This window comes from Tachyglossus aculeatus, chromosome 22 (genome assembly GCF_015852505.1).
Source record: "Tachyglossus aculeatus isolate mTacAcu1 chromosome 22, mTacAcu1.pri, whole genome shotgun sequence".
Taxonomy (NCBI): Eukaryota; Metazoa; Chordata; class Mammalia; order Monotremata; family Tachyglossidae; genus Tachyglossus; species Tachyglossus aculeatus.
In genome coordinates, this window is record NC_052087.1 from 48,876,070 (window position 1) to 48,892,581 (window position 16,512).

The window sequence follows — 16,512 nt, forward strand, 5'->3', positions numbered from 1 at the left end:
TGTTGTATGGGCTCTGCACATAGTAAGCGCTCAATAAATACGATTGATTGATTGTATATGTTGCCACCTTGTACTTCCCAAGCGCTTGGTACAGCGCTCTGCACACACGATTGATTGATTGAATGTTCCCGGAAGGAGCCCCTTCCTCCCCTCTTCAACAACACCTTTATCGCTCCCGGAAGGAGCCCCTTCCTCCCCTCTTCAACAACGCCTTTATCGCTCCCGGAAGTGGCCCTTCCCTCTTCAACAACGTCTTTATTGCTCCCGGACGGAGCCCCTTCCGCCTCTCTTCAACAACAACTTTATTGTTCCCGAAGGGGGCGCCGCGCACGCGCGGCCTCCCCGCAGAGGGCGCGATGGCGTCGTCGTCGTCGTCGTCGGGCCCGGGGTTGGTTCCGGAGGGCTGCCCGGAGGAGGAGGCGGAGGCGGAGGCGGAGGAGGAGGAGGAGGAGGGGCGGGGGCGTCCAAGTGGTCGCCGCCACCGCCGCCCTCACGGGATGCTCCGCCTGTACTACGGGCTGTCGGAGGGCGAAGGCCCCCGCGACCCCCGCGACCCCACCGACCTGGACGGGGCCCACTTCGACCCGGAGGCCTTCCTCCACAAGGTGAGGACGAAGAGCAGGGCAGAGGGCCTGGGTTCGAATCCCGGCCCCGCCCATTGCCAGCTGGGTGACTTTGGTCAAGTCACTCCAATCAATCAATCAATCAACCGTATTTATTGAGCGCTTACTGTGTGCAGAGCGCTGGACTAAGCGCTTGGGAAGTACAAGATGGCAACATCTAGAGACAGTCCCTACCCAACAGTGGGCTCACGGTCTAAAAGGGGGAGACGGAGAACAAAACATTCACTCATTCAATCGTATTGATTGAGCGCTTACTGTGTGCAGAGCACTGGGCTAAGCGCTTGGGAAGCACAAGTTGGCAACATCTGGAGACGGTCCCTACCCAACAGTGGGCTCACAGTCTAGAAGGGGGAGACAGACAACAAAACCAAACATGCTAACAAAATAAAATAAATAGAATAGATATGTACAAGCAAAATAAATAAATAGAGTAATAAATATGTACAAACATATATACATATATCAATCAATCGTTCAATCGTATTTATTGAGCGCTTCCTGTGCGCAGAGCACTGCACTAAGCACTGCTTGGGAAGTCCAAGTTGGCAACACATAGAGACGGTCCCTACCCAACAGTGGGCTCACAGTCTAGAAGGGGGAGACAGAGAACAAAACCAAACATACTAACAAAATAAAATCAGTAGAATAGATATGTACAAGTAAAATAAATAGAGTACTAAATATGTGCAAACATATATACATATATCAATCAATCAATCGTATTTATTGAGCGCTTCCTGTGTGCAGAGCACTGCACTAAGCACTGCTTGGGAAGTCCAAGTCGGCAACATCTAGAGACGGTCCCTACCCGACAGCGGGCTCACGGTCTAGAAGGGGGAGACTGACAACAAAACATTCATTCATTCAATCGTATTTATTGAGCGCTTACTGTGTGCAGAGCACTGGACTAAGCGCTTGGGAAGCACAAGTTGGCAACATCTGGAGACGGTCCCTACCCAACAGCGGGCTCACAGTCTGGAAGGGGGAGACAGACAACAAAACAAAACATATTAACAAAATAAATAGAATAGATAGGTACAAGTAAAATAAATAGAGTAATCATCATCGTCAATTGTATTTATTGAGCGCTTACTGTATGCAGAGCACTGTACTAAGCGCTTGGGAAGGACAAGTTGGCAACATCTAGAGACGGTCCCTACCCAACAGCGGGCTCACAGTCTAGAAGGGGGAGACAGCCAACAAAAGAGAACATACTAACACAATAAAATAAATAGAATAGATATGTACAAGTAAAATAGAGTAATAAATATGTACAAATATATATATATACAGGTGCTGTGGGGAAGGGAAGGAGGTAAGGCGGGGGGGATTGGAGAGGGGGGCGAGGGGGAGAGGAAGGAAGGGGCTCAGTGTGGGAAGGCCTCCTGGAGGAGGTGAGCTCTCGGTAGGGCCTTGAAGGGAGAAAGAGAGCTAGGTCTCTAGGTCATGGGTTCGAATCCCGGCCCCGCCAATTGCCAGCTGGGTGACTTTGGGCAAGTCACTTCAATCAATCAACCGTATTGATTGAGCGCTTACTGCGTGCAGAGCACTGGACTAATCGCTTCGGAAGTCCAAGTTGGCAACATATAGAGACGGTCCCAACCCAACAGTGGGCTCACAGTCTAGAAAATAAGATTAAGACCTCTTATCCTTTTCTTCCACTCCCTTCTGCGTCGCCCTGACTCTCTCCTTGTGTTCATTCCCCCCCTTCAATCAATCAATCAATCGTATTGATTGAGCGCTTACTGCGTGCAGAGCACTGGACTAAGCGCTTGGGAAGTCCAGGTCGGCAACATCTAGAGACGGTCCCTACCCCACAACGGGCTCACAGTCTAGAAGGGGGAGACAGAGAACAAAACCAAACATACTAACAAAATAAATGGAATAGATATGTACAAGTAAAATAAATAAATAAATAGAGTAGTAAATATGTACAAACATATATACATATATCAATCAATCAATCGTATTTATTGAGCGCTTCCTGTGTGTAGAGCACTGCACAAGCACTGCTTGGGAAGTCCAAGTTGGCCACATCTAGAGACAGTCCCTACCCAACAGTGGGCTCACGGTCTAAAAGGGGGAGACGGAGAACAAAACATTCATTCATTCAATCATATTTATTGAGCACTTACTGTGTGCAGAGCACTGGACTGAGCGCTTGGGAAGTCCAAGTTGGCAACATCTAGAGACAGTCCCTACCCAACAGCGGGCTCACAGTCTAGAAGGGGGAGACAGAGAACAGAACCAAACATACTAATAAAATAGAATAGATATGTGCAAGTAAAATAAATAAATAGAGTAACAAATCTGTACAAACATATATACATATATACAGGTGCTGTGGGGAAGGGAAGGAGGCAAGATGGGGGGGATGGAGAGGGGGACGAGGGGGAGAGGAAGGAAGGGGCTGAGTGTGGGAAGGCCTCCTGGAGGAGGTGAGCTCTCAGCAGGGCCTTGAAGGGAGGAAGAGAGCGAGCTCGGCGGATGGGCAGAGGGATTGGGGGCATTCCGGGCCCGGGGGAGGACGTGGGCCGGGGGTCGATGGCGGGACGGGCGAGAACGAGGGACGGGTGCCTGACGGGCGCGGGTGGGCGGGCGGGTTGTGCCGACAGCTGCGGAAGGAGTACCCCCTGGCCCGCCTCATGGACGCCGAGACCGACATGGTGCGGCAGATCCGCGCGCTGGACAGTGACATGCAGACCCTCGTCTACGAGAACTACAACAAGTTCATCTCGGCCACAGGTGCGGCGGGCGGGCGGGCGGCATCCCGGGCAGGGCCCCCTTGAGCGCTTACCATGTGCAGAACACTGTACTAAGCGCTGGGGAGAGTCCGCTAGACTGTGAGCCCGCTGTTGGGTAGGGACCGTCTATGTCGCCAACTTGGACTTCCCAAGCGCTTAGTACAGTGCTCGGCACACAGGAAGCGCTCAATAAATATGATTGAAGGAATGAATGAATAAGAGGACCGTCTCTATATGTTGCCAACTTGTCCTTCCCAAGCACTTAGTCCAGTGCTCTGCACACAGAAAGCGCTCAATAAATACGATTGAATGCATGAATGAATGAATAAGAGGACCGTCTCTCTATGTTGCCAACTTGGACTTCCCAAGCGCTTAGTACAGTGCTCTGTACACAGTAAGCGCTCAGTAAATATGATTGAATGAATGAATGAGTAAGAGGACTGTCTCTATATGTTTCCTACTTGTACTTCCCAAGCACTTAGTCCAGTGCTCTGCACACAGTAAGTGCTCAATAAATACGATTGAAGGAAAGAATGAATAAGAGGACCATCTCTATATGTTGCAAACTTGTACTTCCCAAGCGCTTAGTACAGTGCTCTGCACACAGTAAGCGCTCAATAAATGCGATTGAAGGAATGAATGAATGAATAAGAGGACCATCTCTATATGTTGCCAACTTGCACTTCCCAAGCGCTTAGTACAGTGCTCTGCACACAGTAAGCGCTCAATAAATACGATTGAAGGAATGAATGAATAAGAGGACCGTCTCTATATGTTGCCAACTTGTACTTCGCAAGCGCTCAATAAATACGATGGAATGAATATGAATGAACGAGTAAGAGAACAGATGCAATGAGCTTACAGCCTAGAGGCCCAGCTCAGGGGACTTTCCGTCCTCTCCTGGGCCTATTCATTCATTCGTTCATTCATTCAATCGTATTTATTGAGCGCTTACTGTGTGCAGAGCACTGTACTAAGCGCTTGGGAAGTATGAGTCGGCAACATATAGAGACGGTCCTAACCCAACTAGGGGCTCACAGGCTAGAAGGGGGAGACAGACAACACAACTAAACGTGTGGACAGGTGTCAAGTCATCAGAATAAATAGAAATAAAGTTAGATACACATTCGATCGTACCTGTTAAGCGCTTACCGTGTGCAAGGGCGCTGTACTAAGCGCTCGGGAGAGCGCTTCTCTGCTGCTTGAGAGAAGCAGCGTGGCTCAGTGGAAAGAGCCCGGGCTTGCGAGTCAGAGGTTGTGGGTTCCCATCCCGGCTCTGCCAATTCATTCATTCAGTCGTATTTATTGAGCGCTTACTGTGTGCAGAGCACTGGACTAAGCGCTTGGGAAGTCCAAGTATATAGAGACGGTCCCTACCCAACAGCGGGCTCACAGCCTAGACTCTGGGCAAGTCGCTTCACTTTTCTGGGCCTCGGTTCCCTCATCTGTCAAATGGGGATGAAGACTGTGAGCCCCCAGTGGGGCAACGCGATCACCTTGTCTCCTCCCCAGCGCTTAGAACGGTGCTCAGTACAGTACAGTCAGCGCTCAATAAATACGACTGAATGACTGAAAGAGGCGTAGGTCATTCACTGAGGGTCGGCGGGGGAGAGGCAGGAGAGCATTGGGCCGGACTGTGTGGAAGGGGAAGGGACGCAGAATGGCGTAGAGGATAGAGCACGGGTTCTAATCCCGCTCCGCCACTCGTTTGCTGTGCCTCAGTTACCTCATCTGTAAAATGGAGCTGGAGACTGTGAGCCCTGCATGGGACAGGGGCTGGGTCCAACCCGATTTGTTTATATTTTGTTAGTATGTTTGGTTTTCTTCTCTGTCTCCCCCTTTTAGACTGTGAGCCCGCTGTTGGGTAGGGACCGCCTCTATATGTTGCCAACTTGTCCCTCCCAAGTGCTTAGTACAGTGCTCTGCACAGTAAGCGCTCAATAAATATGATTGATGATGATGATGGCATTTATTAAGCGCTTACTATGTGCAAAGCACTGTTCTAAGCGCTGGGGAGGTTACAAGGTGATCAGGTTGTTCCCCCGGGGGGGCTCACCGTCTTACTCCCTGTTTTACAAACGAGGTAACTGAGGCCCAGAGAAGTGAAGTGACTTGCCCAGAGTCACCCAGCTGGCAATTGGCGGAGTCGGCATTTGAACCCGTGACCTCTGACTCCAAAGCCCGGGCTCTTCCCACTGAGCCACGCTGCTTCTCACATCATGATGATGATGATGATGCTTGGCATCAAGCGCTTAGTACAGTGCTCCGACCCAGCAAGCGCTCGGTAAATAGTAATGGCATCTATTAAGCACTTACTATGTGCAAAGCACTGTGCTAGTAAATGCGATTGAACGAATAGTAAGTGCTTAGCAAACGCCAGCGCCATTAATATTATTATTACAGTGCAGCAATAGAGCCGTTCCCTGCCCTCAACGAGCTCCCCTTCCTCTCTCCGGAGCGCGGCTCCGCAGCATCCCTGACCCCCATCCCTTTCCCCGAGCCATCGCGGCCTCCTCCCCCAAGCCGTTCATTCATTCAGTGGTATTTATTGAGCGCTTACCGTGTGCAGAGCGCTGTACTAAGCGCCTGGGAAGTACAACTTGGCGACGTATAAGTCCAGGACCCCCGGCGGCGTCCCCTCCGCGCCGGGGGCCGGCCCCGTGCCCCGGCGGGCGGAGGGGCTTCCGCGGGGCCGGAGGGGGGTCTCTCCCACCCTCGCCGCCCACCCTGTCGCCGCAGACACGATCCGAAAAATGAAGAACGACTTCCGGAAGATGGAGGACGAGATGGACAGGCTGGCGGCCAACATGGAGGTCATCACCGACTTCAGCGCCCGCATCAGCGGCACCCTGCGCGACCGCCACCAGCGCGTCACCAAGCTGGCAGGTGGCGGCCGGGGCGTGCCGGGAGCGGGCGGGAAGGGGGGGCCCGACCCTTGACCCCCGCCCCGTGCACCCCCTGACCCCCATCCCTCCCGTCCCAGAGGTCCACGCCGTGCTGCGCAAGCTGCAGTTCCTGTTCGACCTGCCGTCGCGCCTCACGCAGTGCGTGGAGCTGGGCGCCTACGGGCAGGCGGTGCGGTACCAGGCGCGCACGCGGGCCGTGCTCCAGCAGTACCGGCACCTCCCGGCCCTGCGGGCCATCCAGGACGACTGCCAGCTCATCACCGCCCGCCTGGCCCAGCGACTAAGGCAGAAATTCAGGTGCCGCCCGCGGCCCGCCCTCCCCGTCCCCTGCCGCCCGCGGGAGAGCCGGGGGTCCCGGGCCCATCCCTCGGGGCGGGCGGGTGGGCGGGATGTCCTTCCTACCCTCTGCTTCCTCGGGAAGCAGCGTGGCTCAGCGGAAAGAGCCCGGGCTTGGGAGTCAGAAGGTCGTGGGTTCGAATCCGGGCTCCGCCACTCGTCAGCTGGGTGACTTTGGGCAACTCACTTCACCCCTGCCGCCCACGGGAGAGTCGGGGGTCCATCCCTCGGGGCGGGCGGGAGGTCCTTCCTAGCTTCTGCTTCTTCGGGAAGCGGCGTGGCTCAGCGGAAAGAGCCCGGGCTTGGGAGTCGGAGGTCGTGGGTTCGAATCCGGGCTCCGCCACTCGTCAGCTGGGTGACTTTGGGCAACTCACTTCACCCCTGCCGCCCACGGGAGAGTCGGGGGTCCATCCCTCGGGGCGGGCGGGAGGTCCTTCCTAGCTTCTGCTTCTTCGGGAAGCGGCGTGGCTCAGCGGAAAGAGCCCGGGCTTGGGAGTCGGAGGTCGTGGGTTCGAATCCGGGCTCCGCCACTCGTCAGCTGGGTGACTTTGGGCAACTCACTTCACCCCTGCCTCCTGCGGGAGAGTCGGGGGTCCCGGGCCCATCCCTCGGGGCGGGCGGGAGGTCCTTCCTAGCTTCTGCTTCCTCGAGAAGCGGCGTGGCTCAGCGGAAAGAGCCCGGGCTTCGGAGTCAGAAGGACGTGGGTTCAAATCCCGGCTGGGCCCGGGCTCTACATGCTAGGCTGCTTCTCTACTAGGCCTGTGTAGCATTCATTCGTTCGTGTTTATTGAGCGCTTACCGTGTACGGAGCACTGGACTAAGCGCTCGGGAAGGACAAGTACCTGGTTGGGGCTTCCAGGCTTAACCTCCATTGCGCAGTAAGTGCTCAATAAGTACGATCGAATGAACGAATGCAGAGGGGGGGAAGCGAAACGACTCGTCCAAGTGCACGGTAGGCGAGTGGCAAAGGCGGGACTAGAACCCAGATCCTCGGGTCTGCTCCTCCCGGCGGCCCCCACCCAGGCGGCCTCCCGTCGCGTGGCTCGGAGCGCGCCCGGGGGGGGGGGGGGGGCCCCCCCACCCCCGGCCCCACCTTCTCCCGGCGTTTTTCCGGGGTCCCCGGCCGACGCGCGGATCCCTGTCGGTCGCAGGGACGGCGAGGCCGGGGCCCCGGAGCTGGGCGAGTGCGTGGAGCTCCTGCTGGCGCTGGGCGAGCCGGCCGGCGAGCTGGCCGCCGAGTTCCTGGCCCACGCCCGCGGCCGCCTGGAGGCCGAGCTCGGGGGGGCTGGAGGCCCAGCTGGGCCCCTCCCCGCCGGCCCCCGACGTGCTGGAGTTCACCGACCGGGCCGGCGCCGGCTTCGTGGGCGGCCTGTGCCAGGTGCTGGCCTCCTACCGGGCCCTGTTCGGCGGCCGGGGGCCGGAGGGCGACGAGAAGCTGGCGGCCTTCGCCCGGGAGCTGGGCGGCCGCTACCTGGAGCTGGTGGAGCGGCGGCTGGAGCGGGAGCAGGGCGGCGGGGACACCTCCTCCCTGCTGGTGCGGGCGCTGGACCGCTTCCACCGCCGCCTGCGGGCCCCCGCCGCCGCCCTGCCCGCGGCGGGCCTGGCCCCGGGGGCCGCCGCCATCGTGGAGCGGGCGGCCCGCGCCCGGCTGGCCCTCCACCTGCGGGGCCTGCGCGCCGCCTTCCTGGGCTGCCTGACGGACGTGCGGCAGAGCCTGGCGGCCCCGCGCCTCGGGGCCAAGGAGGGGCCCGGCCTGGGCGAGCTGCTGGCCTCCGTGGCCGGGGCCGTGCTGGCCCACGTCAAGGCGGCGCTGGCCGCCGTCCACCTGTTCACCGCCAAGGAGGTGTCCTTTTCCAACCAGGCCTACTTCCGGGTGAGGCGGGGGGACGGACGGACGGAGCGGGCGGGCTCCCTATCCCGGCCCCCCGCCGCTGACGGGCCCCGCCGCGCTTTCAGGGGGAGTTCTGCAGCCAGGGGGTCCGCGAGGGCCTCGTCGTGGGCTTCATCCGCTGCGTCTGCCAGACGGCCCGGGGCTTCTGCGACAGCCCCGGGGAGAAGGGGGCCGCCACCCCGCCGGCCCTGCTCCTCCTGCTCTCCCGCCTCTGCCTGGACTACGAAACCTCCACCATCTCCTACATCCTCACCCTCACCGACGAGCAGTTCCTCGGGCAGGTAGCGGCCGAGTCCGTCGGTGGGCCGGTCCCCCTCCGGGGACCGCCGGCCGTCACCGTCGGCTCCTCTCGGTCGGTCCACCGGTCGCGGACGGTCAGCCGGTGGGGCTTTAGGGGGTGTCTGCGGGGCGCAGAACCCCGAACCCGGCGCCCGGGCTGGGGGCGGCGGGGGTTGGACGCTAGTAGCAGAGATGATCCTGGCTTTCGAGGGGCGGAGGACAAAGAGAATGGACAGATAAACGTGAGGGTGACTGGTTGCTGCTGCTGCTGCTGCTGCTGCTGCTGCTGGTATTTTTTAAGCGCTCACTATGTGCCAAGCACTGTTCTAAGCGCTGGGGGAGATGCGGAATCAGGTTGTCCCACGTGGGGCTCGCAGTCTTCATCTTTTAGACTGTGAGCCCACTGTTGGGTAGGGACCGTCTCTCTATGTTGCCAACTTGTACTTCCCAAGCGCTTAGTACAGTGCTCTGCACACAGTAAGCGCTCAATAAATGTGATTGATTGATTGATCCCCATTTTCCAGATGAGGTCACTGAGGTACAGAGAATGTAATAACTACAACAATGGCATCTGTTAAGCGCTTACTCTGCACAAAGCACTGTTCTAAGCGCCGGGGGAGATACAAAGTGATCAGGTTGTCCCACGGGGGGCTCACAGTCTTCATCCTCATTTGACAGATGAGGTCGCTGAGGTACAGAGAGTATAACAATAGTAATAATAATGATGGCATCTATTAAGCGCTTACTGTGCGCAAAGCACTGTTCTAAGCGCTGGGGGAGATACAGAGTGATCAGGTTGTCCCACGCGGGGCTCACAGTCTTCATCCCCATTTTCCAGATGAGGTCACTGACATACAGAGAATATAATAATAATGATGGCATCTGTTAAGTGCTTTCTATGCGCAAAGCACTGTTCTAAGCGCTGGGGGAGGTACAGAGTGATCAGGTTGTCCCACGGGGGGCTCACAGTCTTCATCCCCATTTTCCAGATGAGGTCACTGACATACAGAGAATATAGTAATAACAACAGTAATGATGGCATCTGTTAAGTGCTTACTGTGCGCAAAGCTCTGTTCTAAGCGCTGGGGAGATACAGAGTGATCAGGTTGTCCCATGTGGGGCTCACTGTCTTCATCCCCATTTTCCAAATGAGGTCACTGAGGTACAGAGAATATAACAATAATCATAATAATGATGGCATCTATTAAGCGCTTACTATGTGCAAAGCACTGTTCTAAGCGCTGGGGAAAATACAAAGTAATCCGGTTGTTCCATTTGGGGCTCACGGTCTTCATCCCCATTTTCCAGATGAGGTCACTGAGGTACAGAGAATATAACAATAATAATGATGGCATCTATTAAGCGCTTACTTTGTGCCAAGCACTGTTCTAAGCGCTGGGGGAGATACAAGGTGATCAGGTTGTCCCACGTGGGGGTCACAGTCTTCATCCCCATTTTCCAGATGAGGTCACTGAGGTACAGAGAATATAACAATAGTAATAATAATGATGGCATCTATTAAGAGCTTACTATGCGCAAAGCACTGTTGGAAGCGCTGGGGAAAATACAAAGTAATCCGGTTGTTCCATTTGGGGCTCACGGTCTTCATACCCATTTTCCAGATGAGGTCACTGAGGTACAGAGAATATAACAATAATAACGATGGCATCTATTAAGTGCTTACTATGTGCAAAGCACAGTTCTAAGCGCTGGGGGAGATACAAAGTGATCAGGTTGTCCCACGTGGGGCTCTCAGTCTTCATCCCCATTTTCCAGATGAGGTCACTGAGGTACAGAGAATATAACAATAATAACGATGGCATCTATTAAGTGCTTACTATGTGCAAAGCACAGTTCTAAGCGCTGGGGGAGATACAAAGTGATCAGGTTGTCCCACGTGGGGCTCTCAGTCTTCATCCCCATTTTCCAGATGAGGTCACTGAGGTACAGAGAATATAACAATAATAACGATGGCATCTATTAAGCGCTTACTACGCGCAAAGCACTGTTCGAAGCGCTGGGGAGGATAAGTGACTCACCCAAAGTCCCACAAGCGGCGGAGCCGGGATTAGAACCCACGGCCTCCGACTCCCACCCCCGGGCTCTTTCCCCGGAGCCACGAGCGCGTAGACGGCTGCTTGTGCAGAAGGGCGGAGGGGGTAGATGGGAGAGAGTGACTTTGGAGGCGGGAAAGCTCATCAGGGAAGGCCTCCCGGAGGAGGTGGCGGGCTTCCAAAAAGGCTTCGGAGGGGAGAGCTGCGGCCTGATGGGTTTGAGAAGAGGAGGGTATCCGCGGCCGGAGGAAGGGCAAGTGTGAGCAAGAGCGAGCCCGCTGTTGGGTAGGGACCGTCTGTATATGTTGCCAACTTGGACTTCCCAAGCGCTTAGTCCAGTGCTCTGCACACGGTAAGTGCTCAATAAATACGATTGAATGAAAGTGGGAGAGCGCGTTAAAAGTCGCCGGGCGGGAGCTTCTGCTGGACGCCGAGAGGACCGGGAGGATCGGGTGGCGGGGGAGATGTGGGGCGAGGGAGAGATGCGCAGGGTGACGTCTTTTAGAAAACGGGTGAAGGGCGGCCCCGTGACCTGCGGATTGGGGCTGCTAGAGAAGCAGCGCGGCTCAGTGGAAAGAGCCCGGGCTTTGGAGTCAGAGGTCACGGGTTCAAATCCCGGCTCCGCCACCTGTCAGCTGCGTGACTTCGGGCAAGTCACTTCACTTCTCTGGGCCTCAGTGACCTCATCTGGCAAAAGGGGATGAAAACCATGAGCCCCCAGTGGGACAACCTGATCACCTTGTAACCTCCTCAGCGCTGAGAACAGTGCTTTGCACATAGTAAGCGCTTAATAAATGCCATCGTTATTATTGTTATAGTAAGCGCTGCTAGAGAAGCAGTGTGGCTCAGTGGAAAGAGCCCGGGCTTTGGAGTCAGGTCACGGGTTCAAATCCTGGCTCCGCCACTTGTCAGCTGGGTGACTTTGGGCAAGTCAGTTCTCTGGGCCTCAGTGACCTCATCTGGAAAATGGGGGTGAAAACGGTGAGCCCGCCGTGGGACAACCCGATCACCTTGTCACCTCCCCAGCACTTAGAACAGTGCTGTGCACATAGTAAGTGCTGCTAGAGAAGCAGCGTGGCTCAGCGGAAAGAGCCCGGACTTTGGAGTCAGAGGTCACGGGTTCAAATCCCGGCTCCGCCAACTGTCAGCTGGGTGACTTTGGGCAAGTCACTTCTCTGGGCCTCAGTGACCTCATCTGGAAAATGGGAATGAAAACGGTGAGCCCCCCGTGGGACAACCCGATCACCTTGTCACCTCCCCAGCGCTGAGAACAGTGCTTTGCACATAGTAAGCGCTGCCAGAGAAGCAGCGGGGCTCAGCGGAAAGAGCCCGGGCTTTGGAGTCAGAGGTCACGGGTTCAAATCCCGGCTCCGCCACGTCAGCTGGGTGACTTTGGGCAAATTAGTTCTCTGGGCCTCAGTTCCCTCATCTGGAAAATGGGGATGAAGACTGTGAGCCCCCCGTGGGACAACCTGATCGCCTTGTAACCTCCCCAGCGCTGAGAACAGTGCCAGGCACATAGTAAGCGCTTAACAAATACCGTCATTATTATTATTATTGGGGAGGAGCGAGGCTGGGGGTGGGCCTGACCGTGTGTCCCCACCCCCCCGGGGGGGTCCATCCTCCCTCAGGACCACCGCCCGGTGACGCCGGTGAGCACGCTGTGCGCGGAGGCGCGGGAGACGGCGCGGAGGCTGCTGACCCACTACGTCAAGGTGCAGGGGCTGGTCGTCTCCCAGATGCTGCGCAAGAGCGTGGAGACCCGCGACTGGCTCACCACCCTCGAGCCCCGCAACGTGCGCGCCGTCATGAAGCGCGTCGTCGAGGACACCACCGCCATCGACGTGCAGGTCCGGAACCCGGCCCTCCCCTCCCTCCCACCCCCGGACGCCCCCCGGCCTCCCACGTGCCTCATTGATTGATTGATTCGTTCATTCATTCATTCATTCAGTCGTATTTATTGAGCACTTACTGTGTGCCGAGCACTGGACTAAGCGCTTGGGAAGTACAAGTTGGCATCATAAAGAGACAGTCCCTACCCAACAGTGGGCTCACAGTCTAGAAGATAATAATGGAATTTATTAAGCGCTTACTATGTGCAAAGCGCTGTTCTAAGCGCTGGGGAGGTTACAATCAATCAATCAATCATATTTATTGAGCGCTTACTGTGTGCAGAGCACTGGTAAGCGCTGGGGAGGTTACAATCAATCAATCAGTCGTATTTATTGAGCACTCACTGTGGGCAGAGCACTGGACTAAGCACTTGGGAAGTACAAGTTGGCAACATCTAGAGACGGTCCCTGCCCAACAGTGGGCTCACAGTCTAGAAGATAATAATGGAATTTATTAAGCGCTTACTATGTGCAAAGCACTGTTTCTAAGCGCTGGGGAGGTTACAGTCAATCAGTCAGTTGTATTTATTGAGCACTCACTGTGTGCAGAGCACTGGACTAAGCACTTGGGAAGTACAAGTTGGCAACATCTAGAGACGGTCCCTGCCCAACAGTGGGCTCACAGTCTAGAAGATAATAATGGAATTTATTAAGCGCTTACTATGTGCAAAGCACTGTTTCTAAGCGCTGGGGAGGTTACAATCAATCAATCAGTCGTATTTATTGAGCACTCACTGTGTGCAGAGCACTGGACTAAGCGCTTGGGAAGTACAAGTTGGCATCATATAGAGACGGTCCCTACCCAACAGTGGGCTCACAGTCTAGAAGATAATAATGGCATTTATTAAGCGCTTACTATGTGCAAAGCACTGTTCTAAGCGCTGGGGAGGTTACAATCAATCAATCGTATTGAGCGTTTACTGTGTGCAGAGCACTGTACTGAGTGCTTGGGAAGTCCAAGTTGGCAACATCTAGAGACAGTCCCTACCCAACAGTGGGCTCACAGTCTAGAAGATGATAATGGAATTTATTAAGTGCTTACTATGTGCAAAGCACTGTTCTAAGTGCTGGGGAGGTTACAATCAATCAATATCAATCATATTTATCAAGCGCTTACTGTGTGCAGAGCACTGTACTGAGTGCTTGGGAAGTACAAGTTGGCAACATTTAGAGACAGTCCCTACCCAACAGTGGGCTCACAGTCTAGAAGATAATAATGGAATTTATTAAGCGCTTACTATGTGCAAAGCACTGTTCTAAGTGCTGGGGAGGTTACAATCAATCAATCAGTCAATCATATTTATTGAGCGCTTACTGTGTGCAGAGCACTGGTAAGCGCTGGGGAGGTTACAATCAATCAATCGTATTTATTGAGCACTCACTGTGTGCAGAGCACTGTACTGAGTGCTTGGGAAGTACAAGTTGGCAACATCTAGAGACAGTCCCTACCCAACAGTGGGCTCACAGTCTAGAAGATGATAATGGCATTTATTAAGCGCTTACTATGTGCAAAGCACTGTTCTAAGCGCTGGGGAGGTTACAATCAATCAATCGTATTGAGCGCTTACTGTGTGCAGAGCACTGTACTGAGCGCTTGGGAAGTCCAAGTTGGCAACATCTAGAGACAGTCCCTACCCAACAGTGGGCTCACAGTCTAGAAGATAATAATGGCATTTATTAAGCGCTTACTGTGTGCAAAGCACTGTTCTAAGCACTGGGGAGGTTACAGTCAATCAGTCAATCGTATTTATCGAGCACTCACTGTGTGCAGAGCACTGTACTGAGCGCTCGGGAAGTACAAGTTGGCAACATCTAGAGACGGTCCCTACCCAACAGCGGGCTCCCAGTCTAGAAGGGGCGATCACAAGGCGATCAGGATGTCCCCACGGGGGGCTCCCGGTCTTAATCCCCATTTTCCAGATGAGGGAACTGAGGCGCAGAGAAGCGAAGCAACGTGCCCGGAGTCGCAGAGCTGGGAATTGAGCCCGTGCCCTCCGGCTCCAAAGCCGGGGCTCTCCCCACGGAGCCACGCGGCTTCTGAGCCGGTCTCCTTCCTCCCGGTCAGGTGGGCCTCCTGTACGAGGAGGGCGTGCGGAAGGCCCAGAGCAGCGACTCCAGCAAGAGGACCTTCTCCGTCTACAGCAGCTCCCGGCAGCAGGGCCGCTACGCCCCTAGCTACACCCCCAGGTGGGAGGGCCGGGGGGTGGGGGGGGCTCCGGGGGGCTGGGGGCGACCACCGTCAGCTCCTGGTGGGCCGGGTACTCTCCCGAGCGCTTACCCCAGCGCTCTGCGCGCAGTAAGCGCTCAGTAGACATCATCATCATCAACCGTATTTACTGAGCGCTTACTGTGTGCAGAGCACTGTACTAGACACCGTTGGTTGACCCCCCCCCCCCGCCCCTTTCCCCCCTCCTCCAGCGCCCCAATGGACACCAACCTCCTGAGCAACATCCAGAAGCTTTTCTCCGAGCGCATCGACGTCTTCAGCCCCGTGGAGTTCAACAAGGTCAGAGTTGGGGCTGGGGGTGCCCCCTCCACGCCCTGGGGGTCCTGCTTCTCTCGCTCATTCCTCATTCCGTCGTATTTGTTGAGCGCTTACCGCGGGCAGAGCGCTGGACTAAGCGCTTGGGAATAATAATGGTGTTGGCATTTGTTAAGCGCTTACTATGTGCAAAGCACTGTTGTAAGCGCTGGGGGGGATACAAAGTGACCAGGTTGCCCCATGTGGGGTTCACAGTTTTGATCCCCATTTTACAGATGAGGTAACTGAGGCTCAGAGAAGTTAAGTGACTTGCCCAAGGTCACACAGCAGACATGTGGCGGAGCCGGGATTAGAACCCATGACCTCTGACTCCAAAGCCCGGGCTCTTTCCACTGAGCCACGCTGCTTCTCTGTCCGTACCCAACTGCGGGCTCACAGTCTAGAAGGGGGAGACAGATAACAAAACAAAACATATTAACAAAATGAAATAAGTAGAATAAATTTGCGCAAATAAAATAGAGTAATAAATTCATACAACACTCCTCTACCCCCGCCGTCCAGTCCAGCACCGCTTCCCTCTGACACCTCCTTAGGTCCGTCAGGAAATGGTGACCCCGGGGCCCAATCTGCTCCTATTATTCGTTCATTCAATCGTATTTATTGAGCGCATACTGTGTGCAGAGCACTGGACTAAGCGCTTGGGAAGTACAAGTTGGCAACATCTAGAGACGGTCCCTACCCAACAGGGGGCTCACAGTCTAGAAGGGGGAGACAGACAACAAAACATATTAGCAAAATAAAATAAATAGAATAAATATGCACAAATAAAATAGATTAATAAATTTATACAACACTCCTCTACCCCTGCCGTCCTGTCCAGCACCGCTTCCCTCTTATACCTCCTTAGGTCCATCAGGAAATGGTGACCCCCGGGGCCCAATCCGCCCCTGTTATTCATTCATTCAGTCGTATTTATTGAGCACTTACTGTGTGCAGAGCACTGGACTAAGCACTTAAAAGTACAACCAATCAATCAATCAGTTGTATTGAGCGCTCACTGTGTGCAGAGCACTGGACTAAGCGCTTGGGAAGTCCAAGTCGGCAACATCTAGAGACGGTCCCTACCCAACAGCGGGATCACAGTCTAGAAGGGGGAGACGGACGACAAAACCAAACATGTAGACGGGTGTCAAAATTTCATCCCTCCACCATCTTCCAATCCCTTCTTCCCCTTCCTTTTACAATTCATCCATCAGTAGCATTCCCGTCGTCGTGATCACTGGTGTTTATTGAGCGCTTCCTGAT

The 16,512-nt window shown here is 55.0% G+C and overlaps 1 protein-coding gene across 1 annotated transcript in view; it reads left to right on the forward strand.

Annotated features, from left to right (window-relative positions):
- The window catches only part of VPS51 (VPS51 subunit of GARP complex), a 28,798-nt gene that overhangs the window by 9,419 nt on the left and 2,867 nt on the right, over positions 1-16,512 (forward strand). The window contains 11 exon segments of the mRNA XM_038765357.1: positions 183-392; positions 441-605; positions 3,239-3,368; positions 6,107-6,253; positions 6,351-6,570; positions 7,761-7,887; positions 7,889-8,482; positions 8,566-8,781; positions 12,465-12,683; positions 14,791-14,912; positions 15,144-15,231. Coding sequence (XP_038621285.1) covers positions 183-392; positions 441-605; positions 3,239-3,368; positions 6,107-6,253; positions 6,351-6,570; positions 7,761-7,887; positions 7,889-8,482; positions 8,566-8,781; positions 12,465-12,683; positions 14,791-14,912; positions 15,144-15,231 — 2,238 coding nt within the window.